Raw genomic sequence first — 24266 nt, 5'->3', positions numbered from 1 at the left:
GAACAATTTATTTTTATTCACAGTCAAGCCATGTAATGAACTACATTTTTCATTCATGTACCTTTTGTTTTCTTTAGAGTTCATCATTCATTCATTCCTTTATTTTAGGCCCTCCCTTTCTCCCTCTCTTGTTTTCTCTGCCTCTTGGCTTTTTTGCACCAATTCATCTACCAAATCTAACATAGCATGCTTCCTTTCATTATGCTTAAATGTATCAGGTATTCTGTCAGCCTCCCTCCCTCCCCACTTCCCTCCTCCCTTCCTTCCTTTCTCCCTCCCTCCCTCCTTCCCTCATTCTCTTTCCCTTTTTCCTTTGCTCTTTCTCTTTCCTTCCTCCCTCTCTTCCTTTATTCTTTCCTTCTTCATCTCCTTGCCCCCCCGGAGTCTTTCTGCTCTAGTCTGTATAGGTTGTTCTCTAAGTCTGTTGCAAAGCTGTCAACCTGGAACATTCTTCCACTGTCATCCAAGGAATTTCCTTTAGTTCTCTGCTATGTTGAATCTCTTACTTTCAGATCATATTTCTTCTTTCTTGGTATATGCCCTTATTTTGGAAAAATGAAGCGTCTTCCAAAGAATGTGTAAGAATGGGTACATGGAAAGTCAGTTTTTGAAATCTTTCCTATCTGAAATGGCTTCATTCTACCTGTATACTTGAATGACAGTTTGGCTATGTATAATTCTAGGTAGGAAATATTTTCCTCTAAAAATTTTGAAGATAATATTTTATTATCATCTAGTTTCCAGTGTTACCACTGAGAAATCTGAAGCCATTCCTATTGTGTTTTACCTGTTTATAGTCTCTCTGGAAGCTTTTACGATTTTAAAATCCCTACTGTTATGAAATGGCACGGTGATAGATGCTTGTAGGGGTACTACCCACCCCACTACTGTCCTGTTCATTTTGAGGAGGCCTGCTAGGCCCTGTCAACCTGGAAATACTTCAATTCAGAGGACATTTCCCTTCTTCATTTTCTGGAATTCTGTTCATTCAGGTACTATCTACCTGGATCCTTAAATTTTTAAAAATACTTCTCTCTCCTTTTCCATGCCATGTTCTTTTGGTTCAGCTTAGTTCTCAAGTTAAATCTTTTGAACTTCCTGTTGAGTTTTTATCCTTCCATCATACTTCAACTTTCATGAGCCTCCTTTTTCATTGGTTTTCCTGTTGTTCTTTGAATTTTTTTGAAAAATAACACCTGTTTTATTCATGAATTTGATATCATTCTTATCACTAATGATTTCATCTATTTTTAAAGCATTATATTCTCTATTCTGTCTGCTTCCTGTATTCTCTTTGTTTGTTTATTTGTGAATCTTTCACATCAGAGGCTTTCCACATGTTGAGATGTTCAGTAGTTCCGGCACCAGGTACTGACAAGCTGAGTAGACATTCAACATCTTGCTGCCCACATTCTTGGGGCCAAATGAGGGGAAAGGGCTGGATATCTTTTCATCTAGTATGTAGGACTTTCCCTTGATAACTGTATTTTCATAGGGCCTCTCTCTCCCTCCATCCTGCCTGGTGCCCTTGAGTTCAGAGACACTCCAGAAAGCAAATTTCCAGGTTTTTTGCAAAATTGAGGAAGAAAAGTCACCTGAGTGCATGGGGTAGGTGAGGGAATCTGAGGTACTAACTCCTTTTTTGTTTTATGAGCTTTTTAACCAGTCCTCCGGTTTAACTCTTCCAGCATTCTATGTCCACAGGTTTCTGACACCTCTAACTCTTGAGTGTCTCTGTGATCCTGTGTCATAAATGTGCCTTCTTTTTCCTGGTCTACCATTCTCTCCTATGTTTACTTTAGCTCTTTCTGCACTGCTTTTCAGTTACCACTCAACCATCAGATTTCCAGTTTCCAAAAAAGTAGTTAACTTTGTTTGCTTTAGTATCTTCTTTTTACCTTGAGGGTTTATGGCTTTTTATGACTTTTTGTCTTGTTTTGTCTTTGTTTCTTTACTGTCATTTTTAAAGTGGGATTTTGAGATGAAGCAGAGATAAAAATACATGTTCCACATACCTTATTTAAGCAGGAGTCCAGTTATCCTTTTTGTTCTTGACATATTTGATTAGTATTTGTCATGCCTAAGAAAAAGAGGATTTTAACTTTTTTTTCCCTATAGATATTAATTTTTGATTGTTTTATTCCTAGGATGCCTCATTGATGGACATGAATTCCTTTAGCCCTATGATGCCAACATCTCCTTTATCAATGATAAACCAAGTCAAGTTTGAAGATGAGCCAGATTTGAAAGATCTTTTCATTACAGTTGATGAACCTGAAAGCCATGTTACTACAATTGAAACATTCATTACTTATAGGATTATTACTAAGGTAAGTATTCAGTGAACATTTTCTTGAATATAGTTGCTTCTTTGAACTTTTGGAACTGCTTCTTGTTCACTTTGACACTCAACTTAGAGAATCTTAACTGAATTGTTCACTTTGACACTCAACTTAGAGAATCTTAACTGAATTGACTTCTAGTTTTTCAGCCATTTTGAGTAAGACATTGCATCTTATCTATCCTTCACTTGTTCTGTATGAATTCAATTTAACCTGAGTACCAGTCACTTGTATTTTAGCAGTTGTGCTTCTTAAAATAGGAATATTTTAGGTTTCTAGTTTAAAAATTATAAAGAAATATATTTGGAAAAGAAGAGCCTCAGTTTGCTAATAAAGAAAACAACTAATTAAAAACATGATACAGTAATTTGTGTTCACATTTCTTCTGAAGATTCCAAAAAAATAATTTCATTTGTTTTCCAAATAAGAGCAAATGGCCACTTTATCTTATATCAATATATGAGATACTGTTAGTTGTTTAATGATGCAAGGACAGATCTAGAATCCGAGTCTCCTGACTCCTAGGACAAGGCTCTGCAAAAAGACAGTTTACTCTGAAAAAGTAAAAAAACCAAATAGTATAATCTTGTTTTAAAGTCCTTTGTGTAATAGCAGCCTCCAAGAATTCTATTTATAAGTTATAATATTTTGTTTATGAAGCCTCACTCTACATCTCTTGTAGTGCATCTCTTTTGTAGCTGCAAAGTTTTTGGACCCTGTGCATATAATCACTTCTTCCAGTGCAGCCTCCACACTGCTGCTATTTATGTTGCATAAAGATGTATATATCTGATCTCTTTACTCAAATTCTTAAGATCCTTCCTTGGCTCCTCACTTCCTACAGAACAAAGTGCAGACTCCTTTGTATGATATATAGACAACTTCTCAGTCTGGGGCCAGCATACCATATATGACTCACCTCTTACTCCCGACTTTTAATAGCCCTGCTCTCCACTTGCATAGAACTACCTCTTTTATCTGAATATTCTAGGCTATTTCTTGCTCTCATGACTTTGCATATGCTTTTTCTTCTGTGTGGTATGCCCTTCCCGCTTTCAGACAGAAGAGTTACTGTTTGTTTTTCAAGATACAATTCAAAATGATGCCCACCACCTCTGCCCCACAAGCTGAGTCCTCTTTCTTCTGTTTGCTCACAGTGTTCTAACTGAACTCTTAAAGAATATAAGATACCACAGTCAGTGTAGCAAAGAAATCAAAAGCCTATATTTAGTCCTTCTAAGCCTCAGGGTTTTTTTGTTTTTTAATTTATAAGACTGAAATGATAATAGAACCTGGTTCTGTAGAGTTGCTGTAAGAATTAAGTTAGGGTAACTAATCAATGTAAAACACTTAGCAAAGTGCCTAACATATAATAAGTATTCAGTAATTGTCACCTACCTGTGTGTAGGTCATTAGCTGTGTGTTTATTTGTATTTATTCCCAATGAGTCTGTGAGCTTCTCAAGGAAGGTAATTGTATCTTAAGTTATCCATAATTCTAAACAAAATCCTTGGGATATAGCAAGTTAGCAATTTAACCTTTTCGGTGAGTCAGTGAGTAAAGAAATTTATAGTATCATAGTCATATCAAGAGGCTGTAGAGCAAGAGAGCATGGAGTTGAATCTTGATCGCCCCCCTTCCTTGCTATTTAATTAACCTCTCTATGCTTAGTTTCCTCATTTGTAAATAAGATAACAGTACTAACCTCGTACGGTCTTTGTGAATATTTAGTGTGTTAATACAGACACACTGCTAAGAATAGAGCCAGATTTCTCCTGTTACTACTGTTATTGTTATAATCATTCATTTTCATTACCCTTTCTAGCAAAGATTTTGTGAAACTGAATTATTTTCCCCTCATTTGTTTCTTTCAGAAAGACACTTTATAAGCCACCCTATGGACTTCATTCTAATCATAGACATACAGTTCTTATGAGTTATCCATATTACATCATATTTTAAATGTACTGCTCTTGTAGTAGTAGTAGTAATAGTGATAGTGATAATATTATAGTGTGTTAAACTAACTTTTATTGTGGGACTAATTTGTGCCAGGCAATGTTCTAACCACTTTATATGTTTTAACTCATCTGAAGCTCACAACAATCCTGGATCTTATGATTTACCCTCATTTTGTGAATGAGCCCACTGAAACTCAAAACTTGCCAAAGGTTATAAAACACAGTCATTAGCTGAGCTAAGATTTAAATCTAGACAGTTTGCTTTACTTCCTTACTATATAGATTTTCATTATACTTTTGTGCATCTGTATATGATTATGGCAAACTATCTTTTGGCTTAACTTTTATAAACTAAGTCCCTTTATTCTACATCTGATTACTTTTACTCCATCCTAGTATATAGACTATACCTATATATACTAAAATATGCATTGCAGAACAAATTTATAAACATTTAGTAGATGTATATTGTGTTATCAAACATAATATTTTCTTTGTTATTCACTTATTATCACTTATTCATTTACTCAAATATTCAATAAATTTCTGTTGAGTGCCACTTATGTCCCAAGCACCAGACTGGTATGTTGAGACTACACCAGCAATCAAGACAGACATACCCCCTGCCTTCCTGGAGTTTTCAGTATAGGGGGGTGATGGATCTTAAATAATTATATATTTAATTAATTAATTATAGTTATAAATACTGTGACAGAAAAATACAGAATTTTATGAGCGTGGGTACTCCATCAAATTAGGGGGTTCAAAGATGGCTACCCTGGGAAAGTTTTAGTTTTATAAAAATTTATGGACTTCCCTTGTGGTGCAGTGGTTAAGAATCTGCCTGCCAATACAAGGGACATGGGTTCGAGCCCTGGTCCAGGAAGATCCCACATGCTGCAGAGCAGCTAAGTCCGTGAGCCACAACTACTAAGCCTGTGCTCTAGAGCCCGCGGGCCACAACTGCGGAGCCCGTGTGCCATGAGTACTGAGGCCCGTGCACCTAGAGGCCATGCTCCACAAGAGAAGCCACGGCAATGAGAAACCTGCGCACTGCAGCAAACAGTAGCCCCCGCTTGCCGCAACTAGAGAAAGCCCGTGCGCAACAATGAAGATCCAATGCAGCCAAACATAAATAAATAAATAAATAAATATTTTTTAAAAAATTTACATTTATGGACACCAAGATTATAAGGATAAATGCAGGAGGAGCTTCAAGATGGCGGAGGAGTAAAAGGTGCAGATCACCTTCCTCCCCACAAATACATCAGAAATACATCTACATGTGGAACAACTCCTACAGAACACCTACTGAACGCTGGCAGAAGACCTCAGACCTCCCAAAAGGCAAGAAACTCCCCACGTACCTGGGTAGGGCAAAAGTAAAAAGAAAAAACAGAGACAAAAGAATAGGGACAGGACCAGCACCAGTGGGAGGGAGCTGTGAAGGAGGAAAGCTTTCCACACACTAGGAAGGCCCTTCGTGGGCAGAGACGGGGGGTGGCAGAGGGGGGAAGCTTCGGAGCCACGGAGGACAGCGCAGCAGCAGGGAGGCAGAGGGCAAAGCGGAGAGATTCCCACACAGAGGATCGGTGCTAACCAGCACTCACTAGCCTCAGAGGCTTGTCTGCTCACCCGCCGGGACAGATGGGGGCTGGGAGCTGAGGCTTGGGCTTCTGAAGTCAGATCCCAGGGAGAGGACTGGGGTTGGCTGCGTGAACACAGCCTGAAGGGAGCTACTGCGCCACAGCTAGCTGGGAGGGAGTCCGGGAAAAAGTCTGGAGCTGCTGAAGAGGCAAGAGACTTTTTCTTGCCTCTTTGTTTCCTGGTGCGCGAGGAGAGGGAATTAAGAGCACCGCCTAAACGAGCCCCAGAGACGGGCGCGAGCTGCGGCTATCAGCACGGACCTCAGAGACAGGCAAGAGACGCTAAGGCTGCTGCTGCAGCCACCAAGAAGCCTGTGTGCAAGCACAGGTCACTATCTATAACTCCCCTCCCGGGAGCCTGTGCAGCCCGCCATTGCCAGGGTCCCATGACCCAGGGACAACTTCCCCGGGAGAACACATGGCACCTCAGGCTGTTGTAATGTCACCCTGGCCTCTGCCGCTGCAGGCTCGCCCCGCACTCCGTACCCCTCCCTCCCCCTGGCCTGAGTGAGCCAGAGCCCCCGAATCAGCTGCTCCTTTAACCCTGTCCTGTCTGAGCGAAGAACAGATGCCCTCAGGCAACCTACACACAGAGGCGGGGCCAAATCCAAAGCTGAGCCCCAGGAGTTGTGCGAACAAAGAAGAGAAAGGGAAATCTCTCCCAGCAGCCTCAGGAGCAGTGGATTAAATCTCCACAATCAACTTGATGTACCCTGCATCTGTGGAATACCTGAATAGACAACAAATCATCCCAAATTGAGGAGGTGGACTTTGGGATCAATGATATATATATATTTTTTTACCTTCTTCTCTTTTTGTGAGTGTGTATGTACATATTTTGTATGTGATTTTGTCTGTATAGCTTTGCTTTTACCATTTGTCCTAGGATTCTGTCTGTCCGTTTTTTGTTTGTTTGTTTTTTTTAGTATAGTTTTTAGCGCCTGTTATCATTGGTAGGTTTTTTTTTTTGGTTTGGTTGCTCTCGTCTTTCTTTTTTTTATTAAAAATTTTTTTTAATTATTCTTTATTTTAATAACTTTATTTTATTTCATTTTATCTTCTTTTTTCTTTCTTTCTTTTTTTTCTCCCTTTTATTCTGAGCCGTGTGGATGACAGGCTCTTGGTGCTCCAGCCAGGCGTCAGGGCTGTGACTCTGAGGTGGGAGAGACAAGTTCATGACACTGGTCCACAAGAGACCTCCCAGCTCCACGTAATATCAAACGGTGAAAATCTCCCAGAGATCTCCATCTCAACATCAAGACCCAGCTCCACTCAACGACCAGCAGGCTACAGTGCTGGGCACCCAATGCCAAACAACTAGCAAGACAGGAACACAACCCCACCCATTAGCAGAGAGGCTGCCTAAAATCATAAGGCCACAGACACCCCAAAACACACCATCAGACGTGGACCTGCCCACCAGAAAGACAAGATCCAGCCTCATCCACCAGAATACAGGCACTAGTTCCCACCACCAGGAAGCCTACACAACCCACTGAACCAACCTTAGCCACTAGGGGCAGACACGAAAAACAACGGGAACTGCGAACCTGCAGCCTGTGAAAAGGAGACCCCAAACACAGTAAGTTAAGCAAAATGAGAAGACAGAGAAACACACAGCAGATGAAGGAGCAAGGCAAAAACGCAGCAGACCTAACAAATGAACCGGAAATAGGCAGTTTACCTGAAAAAGAATTCAGAATAATGATAGTAAAGATGATCCAAAATCTTGGAAATAGAATGGAGAAAATACAAGAAACGTTTAACAAGGACCTAGAAGAACTAAAGAGCAAACAAACAGTATGAACAACACAATAAATGAAATTAAAAATTCTCTAGAAGGGATCAATAGCAGAATAACTGAGGCAGAGGAAAGGATAAGTGACCTGGAAGATAAAATAGTGGAAATAACTACTGCAGAGCAGAATAAAGAAAAAAGAATGAAAAGAATTGAGGACAGTCTCAGAGACCTCTGGGACAACATTAAACACACCAACATTTGAATTATAGGGGTCCCAGAATAAGAAGAGAAAAAGAAGGGGACTGAGAAAATATTTGAAGAGATTATAGTTGAAAACTTCCCTAATATGGTAAAGGAAATAGTTAAGTCCAGGAAGCACAGAAAATCCCATAGAGGATAAATCCAAGGAGAAACACGCCAAGACACATATTAATCAAACTAGCAAAATTTAAATACAAAGAAAAAATATTAAAAGCAGCAAGGGAAAAACAACAGATAACACACAAGGGAATCCCCTTAAGGTTAACAGCTGATCTTTCAGCAGAAACTCTGCAAGCCAGAAGGGAGAGGCAGGACATATTTAAAGTGATGAAAGGGAAAAACCTACAACCAAGATTACTCTACCCAGCAAGGATCTCATTCAGATTTGATGGAAAAATTAAAACCTTTACAGTGAAGCAAAAGTTAAGAAGGTTCAGCACCACCAAACCAGCTTTACAACAAATGCTAAAGAAACTTCTCTAGGCAGGAAACACAAGAGAAGGAAAAGACCTACAATAACAAACCCAAAACAATTAAGAAAATGGTAATAGGAACATACATATCAATAACTACCTTAGATGTCAATGGATTAAATTCTCCAACCAAAACGCATAGACTGGCTGAATGGATGCAAAAACAAGACCCATATATACGCTGTCTACAAGAGACCCACTTCAGGCCTAGGGACACATACAGACTGAAAGTGAGGGGATGAAAAAAGATATTCCATGCAAATGGAAATCAGAAGAAATCTGGAGTAGCAACTCTCATATCAGACAAAATAGACTTTAAAACAAAGACTATTACAAGAGACAAAGAAGGACACTACATAATGATCAAGGGACCAATCCAAGAAGAAATAACAGTTGTAAATATTTATGCACCCAACATAGGAGCACCTCAATACATAAGGCAAATACTAACAGCCATAAAAGGGGAAATTGACAGTAACACAATCATAGTAGGAGACTTTAACACCCCACTTGCACCAATGGACAGATCATCCAAAATGAAAATAAATAAGGAAACACAAGCTTTAAATGATACATTAAACAAGAGGGACTTAATTGATATTTATAGGACATTCCATCCAAACACAACAGAATATTTCTTCTCGAGTGCTCATGGAACATTCTCCAGGATAGATCATATCTTGTATCACAAATAAAGCCTTGGTAAATTTAAGACAATTGAAATCATATCAAGTATCTTTTCTGACCACAATGCTATGAGACTAGATATCAATTACAGGAAAAAATCTGTAAAAAATACAAACACATGGAGGCTACACAATACACTACTTAATAACGAAGTGATCACTGAAGAAATCAAAGAGGAAATCAAAAAATACCTAGAAACAAATGACAATGAAAACACGATGACCCAAAACCTATGGGATGCAGCAAAAGCAGTTCTAAGAGGGATGTTTATAGCAATAATATCCTACCTTAAGAAACAAGAAACATCTCAAATAAACAACCTAACCTTACACCTAAAGCAATTAGAAAAGAAGAATAAAAAAACCCCAACGTTACCAGAAGGAAAGAAATCATAAAGATCAGATCAGAAATAAATGAAAAAGAAATGAAAGAATTGATAGCAAAGATCAATAAAACTAAAAACTGGTTCTTTGAGAAGATAAACAAAATTGATAAACCATTAGCCAGACTCATTAAGAAAAAAAAGGAGAAGACTCAAATCAATAGAATTAGAAATGAAAAAGGAGAAGTAACAACTGACACTGCAGAAATACAAAGGATCATGAGAGATTACTACAAGCAACTGTATGCCAGTAAAATGGACAACCTGGAAGAAATGGAAAAATTCTTAGAAATGCACAGCCTTCTGAGTCTGAACTAGGAAGAAATAGAAAATATGAACAGACCAATCACAAGCACTGAAATAGAAACTGTGATTTAAAACCTTCCAACAAACAAAAGCCCAGGACCAGATGGCTTCACAGGTGAATTCTATCAGACATTTAGAGAAGAGCTAACACCTATCCTTCTCAAACTCTTCCAAAATATAGCAGAGGGAGGAACACTCCCAAACTCATTCTACGAGGCCACCATCACCCTGATACCAAAACCAGACAAAGATGTCACAAAGAAAGAAAACTATAGGCTAATATCACTGATGAACGTAGATGCAAAAATCCTCAACAAAATACTAGCAAACAGAATCCAACAGCACATTAAAAGGATCCTACACCATGATCAAGTGGGGTTTATCCCAGGAATGCAAGGATTCTTCAGTATACGCAAATCAATCAATGTGATACACCATATTAACAAATTGAAGGAGAAAAACCATATGATCATCTCAATAGATGCAGAGAAAGCTTTTGACAAAATTCAACACCCATTTATGATAAAAACTCTCCAGAAAGTAGGCATAGAAGGAACTTACCGTAACATAATAAAGGCCATATATGACAAACCCACAGCCAACATCATCCTCAGTGGTGAAAACCTGAAACCATTTCCACTGTCAGGAACAAGACAAGGTTGCCCGCTCGCACCATTATTATTCAACATAGTTTTGGAAATCTTAGCCACAGCAATCAGAGAAGAAAAAGAAAGAAAAGGAATCCAAATCGGGAAAGAAGAAGTAAAGCTGTCACTGTTTGCAGATGACATGGTACTATACATAGAGATTCCTAAAGATGCCACCAGAAAACTACTAGAGCTAATCAATGAATCTGGTAAAGTAGCAGGATACAAAATTAATGCACAGAAATCTCTTCCTTTCCTATACACTAATGATGAAAAATCTGAAAGTGAAATTACAAAAACACTCCCATTTACCATTACAATGAAAAGAATAAAATACCTAGGAATAAACCTACCTAAGGAGACAAAAGACCTATATGTAGAAAAGTAAAAGACACTGATGGAAGAAATTAAAGATGATACAAACAGATGGAGAGATATACCATGTTCTTGGATTGGAAGAATCAACATTGTGAAAATGACTGTACTACCCAAAGCAATCTACAGATTCAATGCAATCCCTATCAAACTACCACTGGCATTTTTCACAGAACTAGAACAAAAAATTTCACAATTTGTATGGAAACACAAAAGACCCCAAATAGCCAAAGCAATCTTGAGAAAGAAAAACGGAGCTGGAGGAATCAGGCTCCCTGACTTCAGACTATACTACAAAGCTACAGTAATCAAGACAGTATTGTACTGGCACAAAAACAGAAATATAGATCAATGGAACAGGATAGAAAGCCCAGAGATAAACCCATGCACGTATGGTCACCTTATCTTTGATAAAGGAGGCAAGAATATACAGTGGAGAAAAGACAGCCTCTTCAATAAGTGGTGCTGGGAAAACTGGACAGCTACATGTAAAAGAATGAAATTAGAACACTCCCTAACACCATACACAAAAATAAACTCAAAATGGATTAAAGACCTAAATGTAAGGCCAGACACTATAAAACTCTGAGAGGAAAACATAGGCAGAACACTCTATGACATAAATCACAGCAAGATCCTTTTTGACCCACCTCCTAGAGAAATGGAAATAAAAACAAATATAAACAAATGGAACCTAATGAAACTTAAAAGGTTTTCACAGCAAAGTAAACCATAAACAAGACGAAAAGACAGCCCTCAGAATGGAAGAAAATATTTGCAAATGAAGCATCTGACAAAGGATTAATCTCCAAAATTTACAAGCAACTCATGCAGCTCAATATCAGAAAAACAAACAACCCAATCCAAAAATGGGCAGAACAGCTAAATAGACATTTCTCCAAAGAAGATATACAGATTGCCAACAAACACATGAAAGAATGCTCAACATCATTAATCATTAGAGAAATGCAAATCAAAACTACAATGTGATATCATCTCACACCGGTCAGAATGGCCATCATCAAAAAATCTAGAAACAGGGCTTCCCTGGTGGTGCAGTGGTTGAGAATCTGCCTGCCAATGCAGGGGACACGGGTTTGAGCCCTGGTCTGGGAATATCCCACATGCCGCGGAGCAACTAGGCCCATGAGCCACAATTACTGAGCCTGCGCATCTGGAGCCTGTGCTCTGCAACAAGAGAGGCCACGATAGTGAGAGGCCCACGCACCGCGATGAAGAGTGGCACCCGATTGCCACAACTAGAGAGAAAGCCCTCGCACAGAAACGAAGACCCAACACAGCCATAAATAAAAAACAAAACAAAACAAAAAATCTAGAAACAATGAATGCTGGAGAGGGTGTGGAGAAAAGGGAACCCTCTTGCACTGTTGGTGGGAATGTAAATTGATACAGCCACTATGGAGAACAGTATGGAGATTCCTTCAAAAACTAAAAATAGAACTACCATACGACCCAGCAATCACACTACTGGGCACATACCCTGAGAAAACCATAATTCAAAAAGAGTAGTGTACCACAATGTTCATTGCAGCTCTATTTACAGTAGCCAGGACATGGAAGCAACCTAAGTGTCCATCGACAGATGAATGGATAAAGAAGATGTGGCACATATATACAGTGGAATATTACTCAGCCATAAAAAGAAACGAATTTGAGTTATTTGTAGTGAGGTGGACGGACCTAGACTCTGTCATACAGAGTGAAGTAAGTCAGAAAGAGAAAAACAATTACCATATGCTAACACATATATATGGAATCTAAAAAACAAACAAAAAAAATGGTCATGAAGAACCTAGGGGCAAGACGAGAATAAAGACGCAGACCTACTAGAGAATGAACTTGAGGATATGGGGAGGGGGAAGGGTAAGCTGCCACAAAGTGAGAGAGTGGCGTGGACATACATACACTACGAAATGTAAAGTAGATAGCTAGTGGGAAGCAGCCGCATAGCACAGGGAGATCAGCTAGGTGCTTTGTGACCACCTAGAGGGGTGGGTTAGGGAGGGTGAGAGGGAGGGAGATGCAAGAGGGAAGAGATATGAGGATATATGATTCACTTTGTTATAAAGCAGAAACTAACACACCATTGTAAAGCAATTATACTCCAATAAAGATGTTAAAAATAATAAGAATAAAATAAAAAATAAAGATACACATTCATAAAAAGAAAAAAAAAGGATAAATGCACATGCTCATATACCTACATGTACACTGGCAATCTCCTACTTAGAAATACTTAAGGGTGACCTGATTGTAAATAATTATATCAGGAAGCCCACATTCCTGGCATCTGTTCCCCCTATGGGAAATTACCCTTTATTCTCCAGGTTAGAATATCTGAGGTGACTGATCTAAAGAAGTACTTTCTGTTTCAGAGATTAGAGATGTGCCTTGACTTAGGACATGTAGGAGTAAGAACTCAGAGGTTTAATAAGGGTCTGTCCTCTTACATCCTCATCATGAAGACAAACTCATAAATGCCTGCCTGTATGTAGTTGGGGGTTAAAGTATATTCTTGATTCTGAGATTCATTTTCCCTCAAAAACAGTTTTCTAAATCCTCCAATTTATAGTAACTGTTTGCCCTTGACCAAAGGTCAGTATTTGTTAAATAAATGCATTTTGAGGTATAGATCACATGAGTCCATTAGTCCTAAACTTCAAGTATGCAAGCTCTTATGGTCAGACATGAAACACCATTCACAATTTACTTTCCATGGGAAACTGTATTCTAGATTAGAAGATAGAGATAAAGCTTCCAAACAGTAGGAATAACAGGGTTTGATGACAAATTTCCAACTTAGAAAGAACTTGTGTTCTAAAAAGTTATTTTGGAGCACAGATAATATATAACTCATAACCCTTTAGAAGTCCAATGAAGTCTTAGAGTAGGAAGAAAGAATGCACTATCCTTAAGGTTTGTACTTATCCTCTGTTTTCTTCTGTTATTGTAGTATGTTAGGGAACTCTTCTAAGTCAGTGGCAGAGTGATGAGGACAGAATCAACCAATTATTTGACTTGATTTTATATCTTTCTGTTGCTGGAATTTATACAAGTTTCTTTTGTGTTTACTTGAAGTTTTGGGAATTCTTGAAGACATGTAAAGCTCAATCTTACTTTAACTTCCCAGTGTTTGAGTGTTTTTATTGTTAGTTATGCCATTTTATTTTCTTGGAAATGGGTAGTGAACCTATACGTATGTGCCAGGTATGAGGAGGTGTCAGTAAGTGTTGTTTAATGAGTGACTCTAAACATGTTTTGTGTGCATATTTATGTATGCATGTTTATGTATTTGCATATATATATATATACATATACCAACTTGTATATATATTTGTTAAACTGTGTTTCTACTAGATTTAGTTTGCCTATTTTTACCATTTCCACAACTTGTACCATTTGGCATAATAGTTAGATTTTGTAGTGTTTTTTGAACATGTAGTTCCTTAGACTTCTGCATCTCATTTACCTCCACTTTTTCCCGCTAAAAAGGGAATGTTTTGCTAAGATATATTTTATGGTATTCTAAACATTCATTTTAAAAGAATAAACTTTGTCAAGTATAGCTTTTGTGAGCCTTATTTTATGACAATTAAGATTGCATCTTATTTTGACTTGAACTGCTTAATTTTACAATTGTGTTCGTCTGTGTGGGTGATTGATATTTCTGGTGAATGTGAAATATGTAATGTGTTATTTATTCCATGTTTACTTCTCCAGGAAAATCTCAAACTTAATATTACTGTGTATAATTTTTTTTAAAAAATTATATAAATGACTTTTCATCTTATGATAGGTGAGGGCGCATTATCTAAGCTATTTTTGTATCTGGCTTGGGATTCAGGTAATAGAAGTGAGGTTGATATTTTACCCATGTTCTTCTTGTCATGTGTGTTGGAATAGATTTTTAGTTTGTTAAGAACAGATATTTTAATATATTTGCTTAGTTTTTAGGAGTTTAGGCATATAACTCAGAATTCCTTGAGAAATGATAGGAAGATTTTCTTTTCACATTAAATTTCCATTAATGACATTTTTAAAAAGCGGTAAAATCACTCTGTATAATGTTACAATTTTCAAATACTAAAAGCAAATTTTAGCAAAGCAATTCATTTGAGCAAATTCCAGGAAAACATTTTTTTCTCAGTTATGTTCAGGTTATTTTCCAAGTTGCAAAAATAGGACTTTCCTGAAATTCTGAATTCTGATCATCTTGAAAAATGAAATATATTTGAAACCTAAATTCAGAACACACTTTCTTGTTAGCAAGAAAGTCATGCCAAAGATAATAGTAGTTAAAATCTTGTGGAAGACAGATGGTTGCTCTAAGACAGATTTTTTCAGTTTGGATTTTAAATTTGAGCATGATGTTTGCTTTCTTTCTGGGAATACTGGAAAGTTTGCTTTGTTTCATCTGCTACATGAATTGATGTCTGCAAAAAAAAAAAAAAAAGACAGGCTGACAAACACTGAATAATTAGAATTTGTTAGTTTTTCTTAGAGACCCATTTATTTCAGAATGTCTAAAATAACATTAGGCAAATGTCTTCTGTCTTATATTGCATGTGCTGTTATTTTCTCCTACTTTCTTCAGACGTCTCGTGGGGAATTTGACTCCAGTGAATTTGAAGTTAGGAGACGTTATCAAGATTTCCTTTGGTTGAAAGAAAGACTTGAAGAAGCACACCCCACTCTGATTATTCCAGTAAGTTTACATTTTTTTTTTCACAGAATAACTGCCATTTTGTCTTGTGAATCGTTAGAATGCCTAACACCCAATTTCAGACCTTTTAATTCAGTATAATTCATTTATCTTAGGAACATTTGTTTTTAAACTTTTCAATCTATGTACAGATTTGTTTTTTTAAACTATTGTAATGTGTTAAGATTTTACAGTGTTTGGCTCTAGCGTTGTGAATTTTGAAAAATTATTTTTATAAGAAATGATCACACGTTCAAATAATCTTCCAAAAAGAAAAAGTGTAGAATTCCTTATAATCCTGTGCCACATAATGCTCAGATACCTTTTTAAATTTTTTTGCCCTAGCCGTTGCCAGAAAAGTTTATAGTGAAAGGAATGGTGGAACGCTTTAACGATGACTTCATTGAGACACGCAGGAAGGCATTGCATAAATTTTTGAACCGAATTGCTGATCATCCAACTCTAACATTTAATGAAGACTTTAAAGTTTTTCTTACTGCACAAGCTTGGGTAAAGGATTTTAATTTATACTCATATAATCCTTTAGTATCTATACGTGTAGTAGGTTGTATGCTTCCTCTTATTTACCTTTATAAATCAGGTAGCAGTGGCCTTGAATTAATATGTGTTTTTAAACATTGGAGAGAGATCCTTCAGATACAACCCTGTGTCAGGTCTACGTATAAACATTATGAAAATCTTGTACCTTTCTCACATATACATCCTCATATTTCTCTTGGTAGCTGATTTTTTATTTTTTTTAATGCCTGGGTACTCCTTGCATATATTACCAATACTGAAAATATATAAACATTTAAAAATGGACACTGTTTTGAGTAGTAATTGGTCAGGGCTTTTCAAGTTAGGATAAAAGATTTTATTAAATAGATGGATGGATGGATGGAGAGATAGGTAAATAATACAATTTCCTTACTTTCCCTTCAATTACCTAATTGAAGGGGGTCTAATTTCTAATACAGAAACCTTATATGTTCCTTTTCTTTTCTTCTATGAAGATATAACTCACCAAGAAAGATGATAGGTAGAACAATGGTCAGTATTAAATACTTACTGACCAGTGCTGAGTTTTCTATCTCTCGGTTGTTGCTAAAGTGATCGAAGCTAAAAAGTGATTCATCTCAATCTTGACGGTACTTGCTGTCTGGAAGCCCTATGTGACTTATGTGAGATGAATTTGTGGCCTGACTCCAGACCCTTAGAAGCTGTTAGAAACATTATCTGCAGTCAGCAGTTGCAGTAACAGCTTGCCAGTTGTGACTTGTGCCGTTTCTGATCATGTTTTTACTCTATCGAATGATGTGGTAGCACTCCTCGATAGACGTGTTGCCTGGTCAAGAATAGCATCTGTTATTATTTGCACACAAAATCATATTGACATGGAAATAAACAAGTTTATATATTATTTTGTGTAAGACCTTTAGGAAAGAAGATCTGGAGAAAGATAATATGTTATTTAATATTTGGGTAAATAATACATAATAATATTTTTATCTGTGGATTTGGTAGTCAGCATTGTTATAGATTTTTGTGTGTGTGTATGCTACTCTTCATCTTTTATTTGATCTCAAACCTATGTTTCAGTAAGTGCTACAACCATCCTCAGAATCCCTTGTCCTCCTTCTTGGTGTTCTTTTTTAGTATGCCATACTTCTGAAGGAATACTTTAGTGTATCCTTTTATAGCATTTCTACTTTGCAAGTCTGTAGCTGACCCTCCTAAGTTAACTAGAACTAGAAACAGCTAGTTATATATTTTATTAAAAATCTTTCTCCAAAGACAGTCAGCCAGTGGAGATAGTGTCACAGTTTATCCAGTTAAGTTAGTTGCAGAGCTATGGTCAGGGAGTATCTGTTTACCAATTATTCTAGTGACTTTAAGTAGACAAAGCAGGTTAGTGCTTAGCAGTGAAGCCCCTAAGGATTCCAGTCCTTATCCACTAATTCATTGCTCTTGGAACTTGAGCACACCTTCCTTTGCTTCTATTTTCTTCTGTACAGTGAGGATAATAATAGAACCTACTTCGTAGTGTTATTGTGAGTTATGTATATAAGAATGCAAGTATAGTGCCTGCAACATTAAGCTCTTAATAAATGCTAGCTATTATTATAACTAAAAAATTAATGAAGTTTTCCAGTTTTTTTTCCAGGGAGTAGTTATACTTAGACCCTAAGAAATCTTTTTCTCAATCATTTTTCTATTAAATTCCTGTTATAAAATATGGATTTCATCTCATATCATCCTTCTTATCTTCTCCAGTAATCTCCTTAAGTGTGATTCCCTCTGTTAAACCTTGTTCTTTGAAAGATCCATGCTCTGAGGAAACATGTTTTACATGAGCACTTTGAAAAGGAATGTTATCAAGGAGACTGAGATTTAGAGAAAGAACTGTACCCTAAACTCATCTGCTTCAAATTAACATTGAAAAAAAAAAAAGACGTATATGAAACATTTTTATTATCTTTATTTTATTCTTCTAATTAGATTTCTTTTTTGTTGTTGGGGCTTGGAATATCATTGTCTGCTTCATCACGAATATTTTATTTTTTTGTTTGTAGGAACTCTCTTCTCACAAGAAGCAAGGGCCTGGATTACTCAGCAGGATGGGGCAGACGGTCAGAGCGGTTGCATTATCAATGAGAGGAGTTAAAAGCCGCCCCGAGGAGTTCATGGAAATGAATAACTTTATTGAAACATTTAGCCAGAAAATAAATTTGATAGATAAAATATCTCAGAGAATTTACAAGGAGGAAAGGGGTATGTAGAATCACTGAAATGTGATTTCGAAGTTGTTTGATTTCTGATGGATCTTTACATTTGCTGGTGTGGTAAGGCAACGTCAACTTAGCATTTCTTTTTGGTCATTCTTAGGATTTCTGTCTCTGCTTACCGTGTCTGTCTGTTATTGCATGCTGTTTACTTTATCTATTAGAGCCCTTAGCATATTAATCAGAGTTGTTTTAAAATCCTGGTCTGATAATTCCAACATCTCTACCACATCTGTTTCTGATGCTTGCTCTCTCTTCAAATTGTGTTTTTTTGCCTTTTAGTAAGTTTTGTAACTTTTTTCTTGGTAGCCGGACATGATGTACTCATAAAAGTAAACAGGCCTTTAGTAATGTGGTGGTGAGGTGTTGGGGAGAGGAAGTGTTCTAGAGGCCTGTGATTAGGGCTCAGTCCTTTAGTGAGTCTGTGCCTCTGGACCGTGAGCTTCACAAAAGTTCAGTTTTTTTTCCTCCCCGCTCTTAGTTGGGTCAGGATGGCCAGAGTGGGCTCAAGTTGGGTCTTTCCCTTCCAGGTCAGTTAGGCTCTGACAATACCCCAGCAGGTTATGCTCTGGTTAACTAGTTTCCCATGAGGGCAGGCCTTGTTAAGAAGGCTATTTCAAAATGGTTCATTTTCCCACCCCCTGCAGGAAGCAGAAGTAGTTTTTATCTGATATTTACTGTGTAAGCTTTTGGGGGTAAATCTCACAATATTGTGGGGTCCCCTGGTGACTGGGTTCCTCTGGAGTTTTTAACTCTTTGAATTGTCCACACTGAGCCTCCAGCAATGCATCATTGACAGTTTCAGTCTCCCTACCGCCCGGCACTGGTTGCAGAAGTGATTTCCCCTCTTGAGTCTCTGCTCCAGGAAGCCAAGATTCCTTGTGTCTTTCTTTCCAGTCTTGCAGGCAGTGGTTTGTCCTGTGTCCTCCCCTCTCTCACAGATCCAAAAAAAAGTTGGCTTTTCAATCTGCTTGGCATTTTTCTTGTTAAGACCAAGTGGCGACTTCCAAGCTCCTTACAGAGGAATCACACAACATTAAGTTAGAATTTCATCTTCAAAGTGTGGTTTCTTCCCAGATCTATTGTGAAAATTTCTGATTCGTAAATGATTTTGAATGTAGTCATGGCCGGTTTCCATTTGCTTTAATTAATCACTAGCTGTCTTGTTCCCATTTATAGATAATAGTGATAAAGAGCTTAATATTTTGGATATAGTTGGTCTCAAATGTTCAACATGGGCTATAGTTTTAATCAAAGAAGTGATGTTTCAGGAAATAGGGTTTTCACAGTTTCTAGTGATTTTTATATGGGGGGACAAGTACTCATTAGGCCTGTCCAAGCAATGTCAGAGATTTATAAATGGGAAAATAGGTCCTGTTTCCTATTTTCAAGTTAGAATTTATTCCATGATGGGACTTCCCTGGTAGTCTAGTGGCTAAGACTCCACGCTCCCAATGCAGGGGTCCTGGTTCAATCCCTGGTCAGGGAATCAGATCCCACATGCCACAACTCAAGATTCCGCAACTAAAGATCCCGCATGCCGCAACTAAGACCCAATGCAGCCAAACAAATAAATAAATAAATATTTAAAAAAAAGAATTTATTCCATGATGATTTTTTCTAATTCCATGGTGAGTTTTTGCTAATTTTCTGATTGCATTTACCTACATTAAAAATAGATGACTAATTCAGAAAATATATTTCCTAATATAAATCGGTTTTAGAGATGAACTACTTAAAGTCCCTACATTGATGGTTTATTTCTTTATTGTCCATGTCCCGCATTAAACTGTAATTTCCATCAGGACAAAAAGGGAAAAGGATTGATTTATTTCTGGTATCTAGATAGCACCTAACACATTGTAGATGCTCAATTAAAATCTGTTCAATGATTGAAAAAATAAATGAATAAACATAAGATTTGGTAGTAGGAAAATCTGCTTTATCAAGAATTGCTTGGTTATTAAAAGAGATATAGAAAAAATTGTTATATCTGAGTGTGTATTGCCCTTTCTCTAACTTCCTTTCCTATGTATTGACTTGGTGAGGTCATTGTGGTGACTAAATATAGTTTAATAATTTGTTTTATGCCTTCTTGGTCTGCCTTTGTATTTACCATTTGTCATTTTTTCTTTTAATGTCAAGAAGCCAGTTGTTTTAACTAGGTTCTGTGATTCCAAGTCTATTAAGTAGATTCTTGATGCATAATTAAGTGGTATAGCAATTCATAGAGGCCCCTGGAAACTCTTGACAGTTAAGATTTCTGTAGACTATCAATATGCTTTATATTTGCCAGCACAAGGGACTAGTTTTAAAATATTTGATATACTCTAATATTTGTGAAATGCTCAAAATGAAAAGTGGGTTTTGTGGTAGACTTTATAAATTTGAGCTCTCATTTTCAAGGAGTGAATATATAGGGCTATATCGGGCATTTCATTCATATTTAAATCATAAAGAATTTGATGATCATAACGAGTCATTTCTCTTTTGATTTACTTTTATTCAGTTTTTTTCTGTGATTTTGATTTGTGTTCCCCAATTTATTAGGCAAATTTGTATTGACCACATGTTGTGCTACTGCTTTGTGCTAAAGATTGAAGGAGGGTTAAGATAGTACCTGTCCTTGAGCTCACAGTTTAGTTGGGGAAACAGATATATTAACGGACAAATTACAGTGCAGCTCATTAAGTGTTTGCATACAGATGTGATTTGAGTGCTGTATAAGCACAGTTTTAGAATTTCAGGGAAGCTCTATATATAAAAATAAATACTACACAGGGTTAATGACACACTTTGATATATACACAAATTGAGAAAAGAAATAAAGGAGAATATTTTCTAGAAATATTAGTTTAGTATGGCGATTATTTAAAATAAAAGATAGGCCTAGATCAGGAGGATGCAATTTGGAAGGGCTCTAGTGGTCATTAAACGGAATATCTTCCTTAGGTGACAACTAATATTTCTGTTTTTTCAAATTTTTAAAGTCTTTTTTAGTTTACTTGATCATATAAACTTTTGAAATTGTAACAGTTTAGTAAAAAGTTTAATTTAGAGCAATATGACTTATTTCAGCTAACCCCAGTGACTAGTAAGATGATTAAATATAGAGAATTTAATTGTATTTATATGGATATTAGACCAAAAACACTCACTACTCATGCATTCTCTACCATAAAAAGCCATCTGTCATTAAAAGTTGATAGTGTGAAAGCAAACATATAAAAATATTCAGATTTTAAAATGAAATCCAAATTTTTGGATAAATTTTTGGCTTATCAAGCATTGAATAGTCTTTTGTTATTCATTCTTTCATTGATATGAAAATATTTATTGAATACATTATGTATTAGGCTTTGAGATTAAAAAAATAATAAGACTGCCCAGTTGAGTCTTGGAGCATATGGCCTAGGAGTGTGTGAGTTATGCAAGCAGTTATAATAAAGTGGGGTAATAGAAGTATTAAATTATGATAGGCTTTAATAGAAGTATAAAATTATAATAGACTCATTGAGGACAAAGCATCTAAGAAGCCTTTGGAACAGAAACAGAAGAGATTTGTTTGTGTTAGGACTTAAAAGATTAGAAGTAGTTTGTCAGAGGGCAAGACTAAAAGATACATGCAGTGTTTAAGTTAGGAGAAATCATGAGATATTCATGAATGAGCAGTTATTTTGGCTTGAATTAAAATATCTTTGGGGGAGAATCTGAGGAGTTAGACCTGGAGAGGCAAGGTAGGGACTGATCATAAAGGACTTTCTAATTCAGCTAAGAAACTTCAATGTTCATATACTGTGACAAAAATTGAAAGAGGGAGAATTGTTAGAAGTCCCTTACAGTAGTGCAGGTTAGAGATGCTGATGACAGTGGAAGTGAGGAGAGGTGGGTGGATGGGTAGGCAGGTGGGTTGATGGGTGGGTGGGTAAATGGATGGATAGTTAGATAGATGATAGATAGATAGATAGATAGATAGATAGATAGATAGATAGATAGATAGATAGAGATTTAGAAATATTGGAATTGCTGACTGGCTCTGTGCAGGTATGAGTCTAGGGTCTAGGATGACCCCACATTTTTTGCTTAGATCTCTGGAAGCAATTACTATTAAGAGGATATGTAAACAGGATAAGAGGAAAAAGAAGACATGTTTTGTTGAGGTCATGTTGCCTATGAGATATTCAGGTATAGTTTGTTTGGTAGGCAGAAGTCTGTGATAGATACAGTGATTGTATAATTTATCTCCCAAGCCAGGGTACTTTTGAGAATGAAAAAGCATGTTATTATTGATGACACTTGGAAACTTTTCATTCGAGGACCAGTTAAGCAGTTAGGGATGACAGGTCAATTTAATGAAAAATGATATCCATATTCTTATGTTCATGTACAGAACATGTGCACAATGAGAAAATAAGGTCCTTTCTTATTGTCTGTAATACAGGGATTTTGAAAACTCCTGTAAATTGAAGAACTTATTATTTTTTTAGAATATTTTGATGAAATGAAAGAATATGGCCCAATTCATATTCTGTGGTCAGCATCAGAAGAAGATCTGGCTGATACTCTAAAAGGTGTTGCCAGCTGCATTGACAAATGCTGTAAGGCCACTGAAAAACGGATGTCTGGACTCTCAGAGGCCCTGCTTCCTGTCGTACATGAGTATGTGCTTTATAGTGAAATGTTAATGGTAAGAACACCTAATTTTACTTCTGCCTTAGTTCCTGACCTGATTATACGCTTTATAAAGGCAGTTTCTATTTCTTTTTGTTCACCACTATCTTCCCATCCTAGAGGAATGCTTTGCGTGTAGATGCTCATAAATATTTGTTCACTGCTTGAAAGAATTGATGAGTGGAAGAATATGTTAATAAAAGGCAGGAATTTTCAACAGTAGCAACAACAGTTTATAAGATAGATTTGAAGCATCCTCAGTCAAGATTTACATAGGGAGTATGATTACTTTTCCAGCCTTTTAAAATTTTACTTTAAAATTTTTCAGCACTTTAGAAATTTCTTTTCATGAAAGAGTTGCTTTCTTGCTTCTAGGTACATTTGATTTAGCAATATATTTAGTATCATTATGTAGAAAGTACTTGAGTAGGATCTTGATGTTTGTTCTGTCTTCTGAGTGCTTCTGAAAAGAAATCCTTCAAATTAACATGTTTCTTTCACTATTTGAAAAGGCTTTTATTCCTCTTATATCAGAATTTTGCATTTAACCTCCTCAGTTCAAGTTACGGTTTCCAGATATTTGGGATTTAGCAATGCTATCTGCAAAGCTAATGTTTTTCATCCAGTATTATTCTCTGCTCACAATACCTTGCGCAGTTGAACTGATACCCTCAGCTTTCCGGTGTTGTAGGGTGACAGTAGGGAAAGGAGTCAGCTTGCATTCAATTATAGTCCATTTTTCCTCCCATTTAGACTTGAATCCATGTCTGGTTTCTGTTTTCATGTACTCTTGATTTGGGAGGATTTAAAATTTTTTTTTACTTTGTCTTGTTAAGAAAAGCTCCCTTAGCCTTTCAGCATGATATCTGCCTCTTTCATGTTTATCATGTTTAGGTTTTCCTTTCACAGAATCATTAAATATTTTGTAGGTATTTCAGATTTCTGCTGTTACTTGACTTTGTTGTGATCCTCCATAAACACACCCTCCCTGCTTCCCAAAGTCCTCTAATGTTTCACTGCTGAGGTGCTTCCTCCTTGCCTCCATCAATTTCCTTGGCTACATTCCATTGGTTTACTTCATTATTGATCTCTCTCTTGTGTGGCTGTTCAAAGAGATCTGATTTTTATCATTAAAAATATTATATTCTTTTTCCCTTAATTAGATGTTTTGATCTTTATGTCAAGATGGAAATTATGCAATTTAAATCATGTATTATTAAAGGTGTGGAAAAATTATAATAGCAACCGGAATTGAATTATTTTAT

The 24266-nt window shown here is 36.7% G+C and overlaps 1 protein-coding gene across 5 annotated transcripts in view; it reads left to right on the top strand.

Moving 5' to 3' along the window:
- The window catches only part of SNX7 (sorting nexin 7), a 98183-nt gene that overhangs the window by 22574 nt on the left and 51343 nt on the right, over nucleotides 1-24266 (top strand). For 4 of the 5 annotated variants that reach the window (XM_082385299.1, XM_082385301.1, XM_082385300.1 and 1 more), the window contains exons 2-6: nucleotides 2148-2330; nucleotides 15437-15547; nucleotides 15890-16054; nucleotides 18121-18319; nucleotides 22818-23017. In XM_082385299.1, the coding sequence (XP_082241425.1) occupies nucleotides 2148-2330; nucleotides 15437-15547; nucleotides 15890-16054; nucleotides 18121-18319; nucleotides 22818-23017 (858 nt within the window). The remainder of the gene's footprint in view (nucleotides 1-2147; nucleotides 2331-15436; nucleotides 15548-15889; nucleotides 16055-18120; nucleotides 18320-22817; nucleotides 23018-24266) is intronic. The other variant, XM_082385302.1, reaches the window with a different exon arrangement.

The sequence above is a fragment of the Balaenoptera borealis genome (assembly GCF_965194805.1).
Source record: "Balaenoptera borealis genome assembly, chromosome: 1".
NCBI lineage: Eukaryota > Metazoa > Chordata > Mammalia > Artiodactyla > Balaenopteridae > Balaenoptera > Balaenoptera borealis.
Note: the sequence above shows the minus strand (reverse complement) of the source record. Positions and strands in the feature narration are given on the sequence as shown.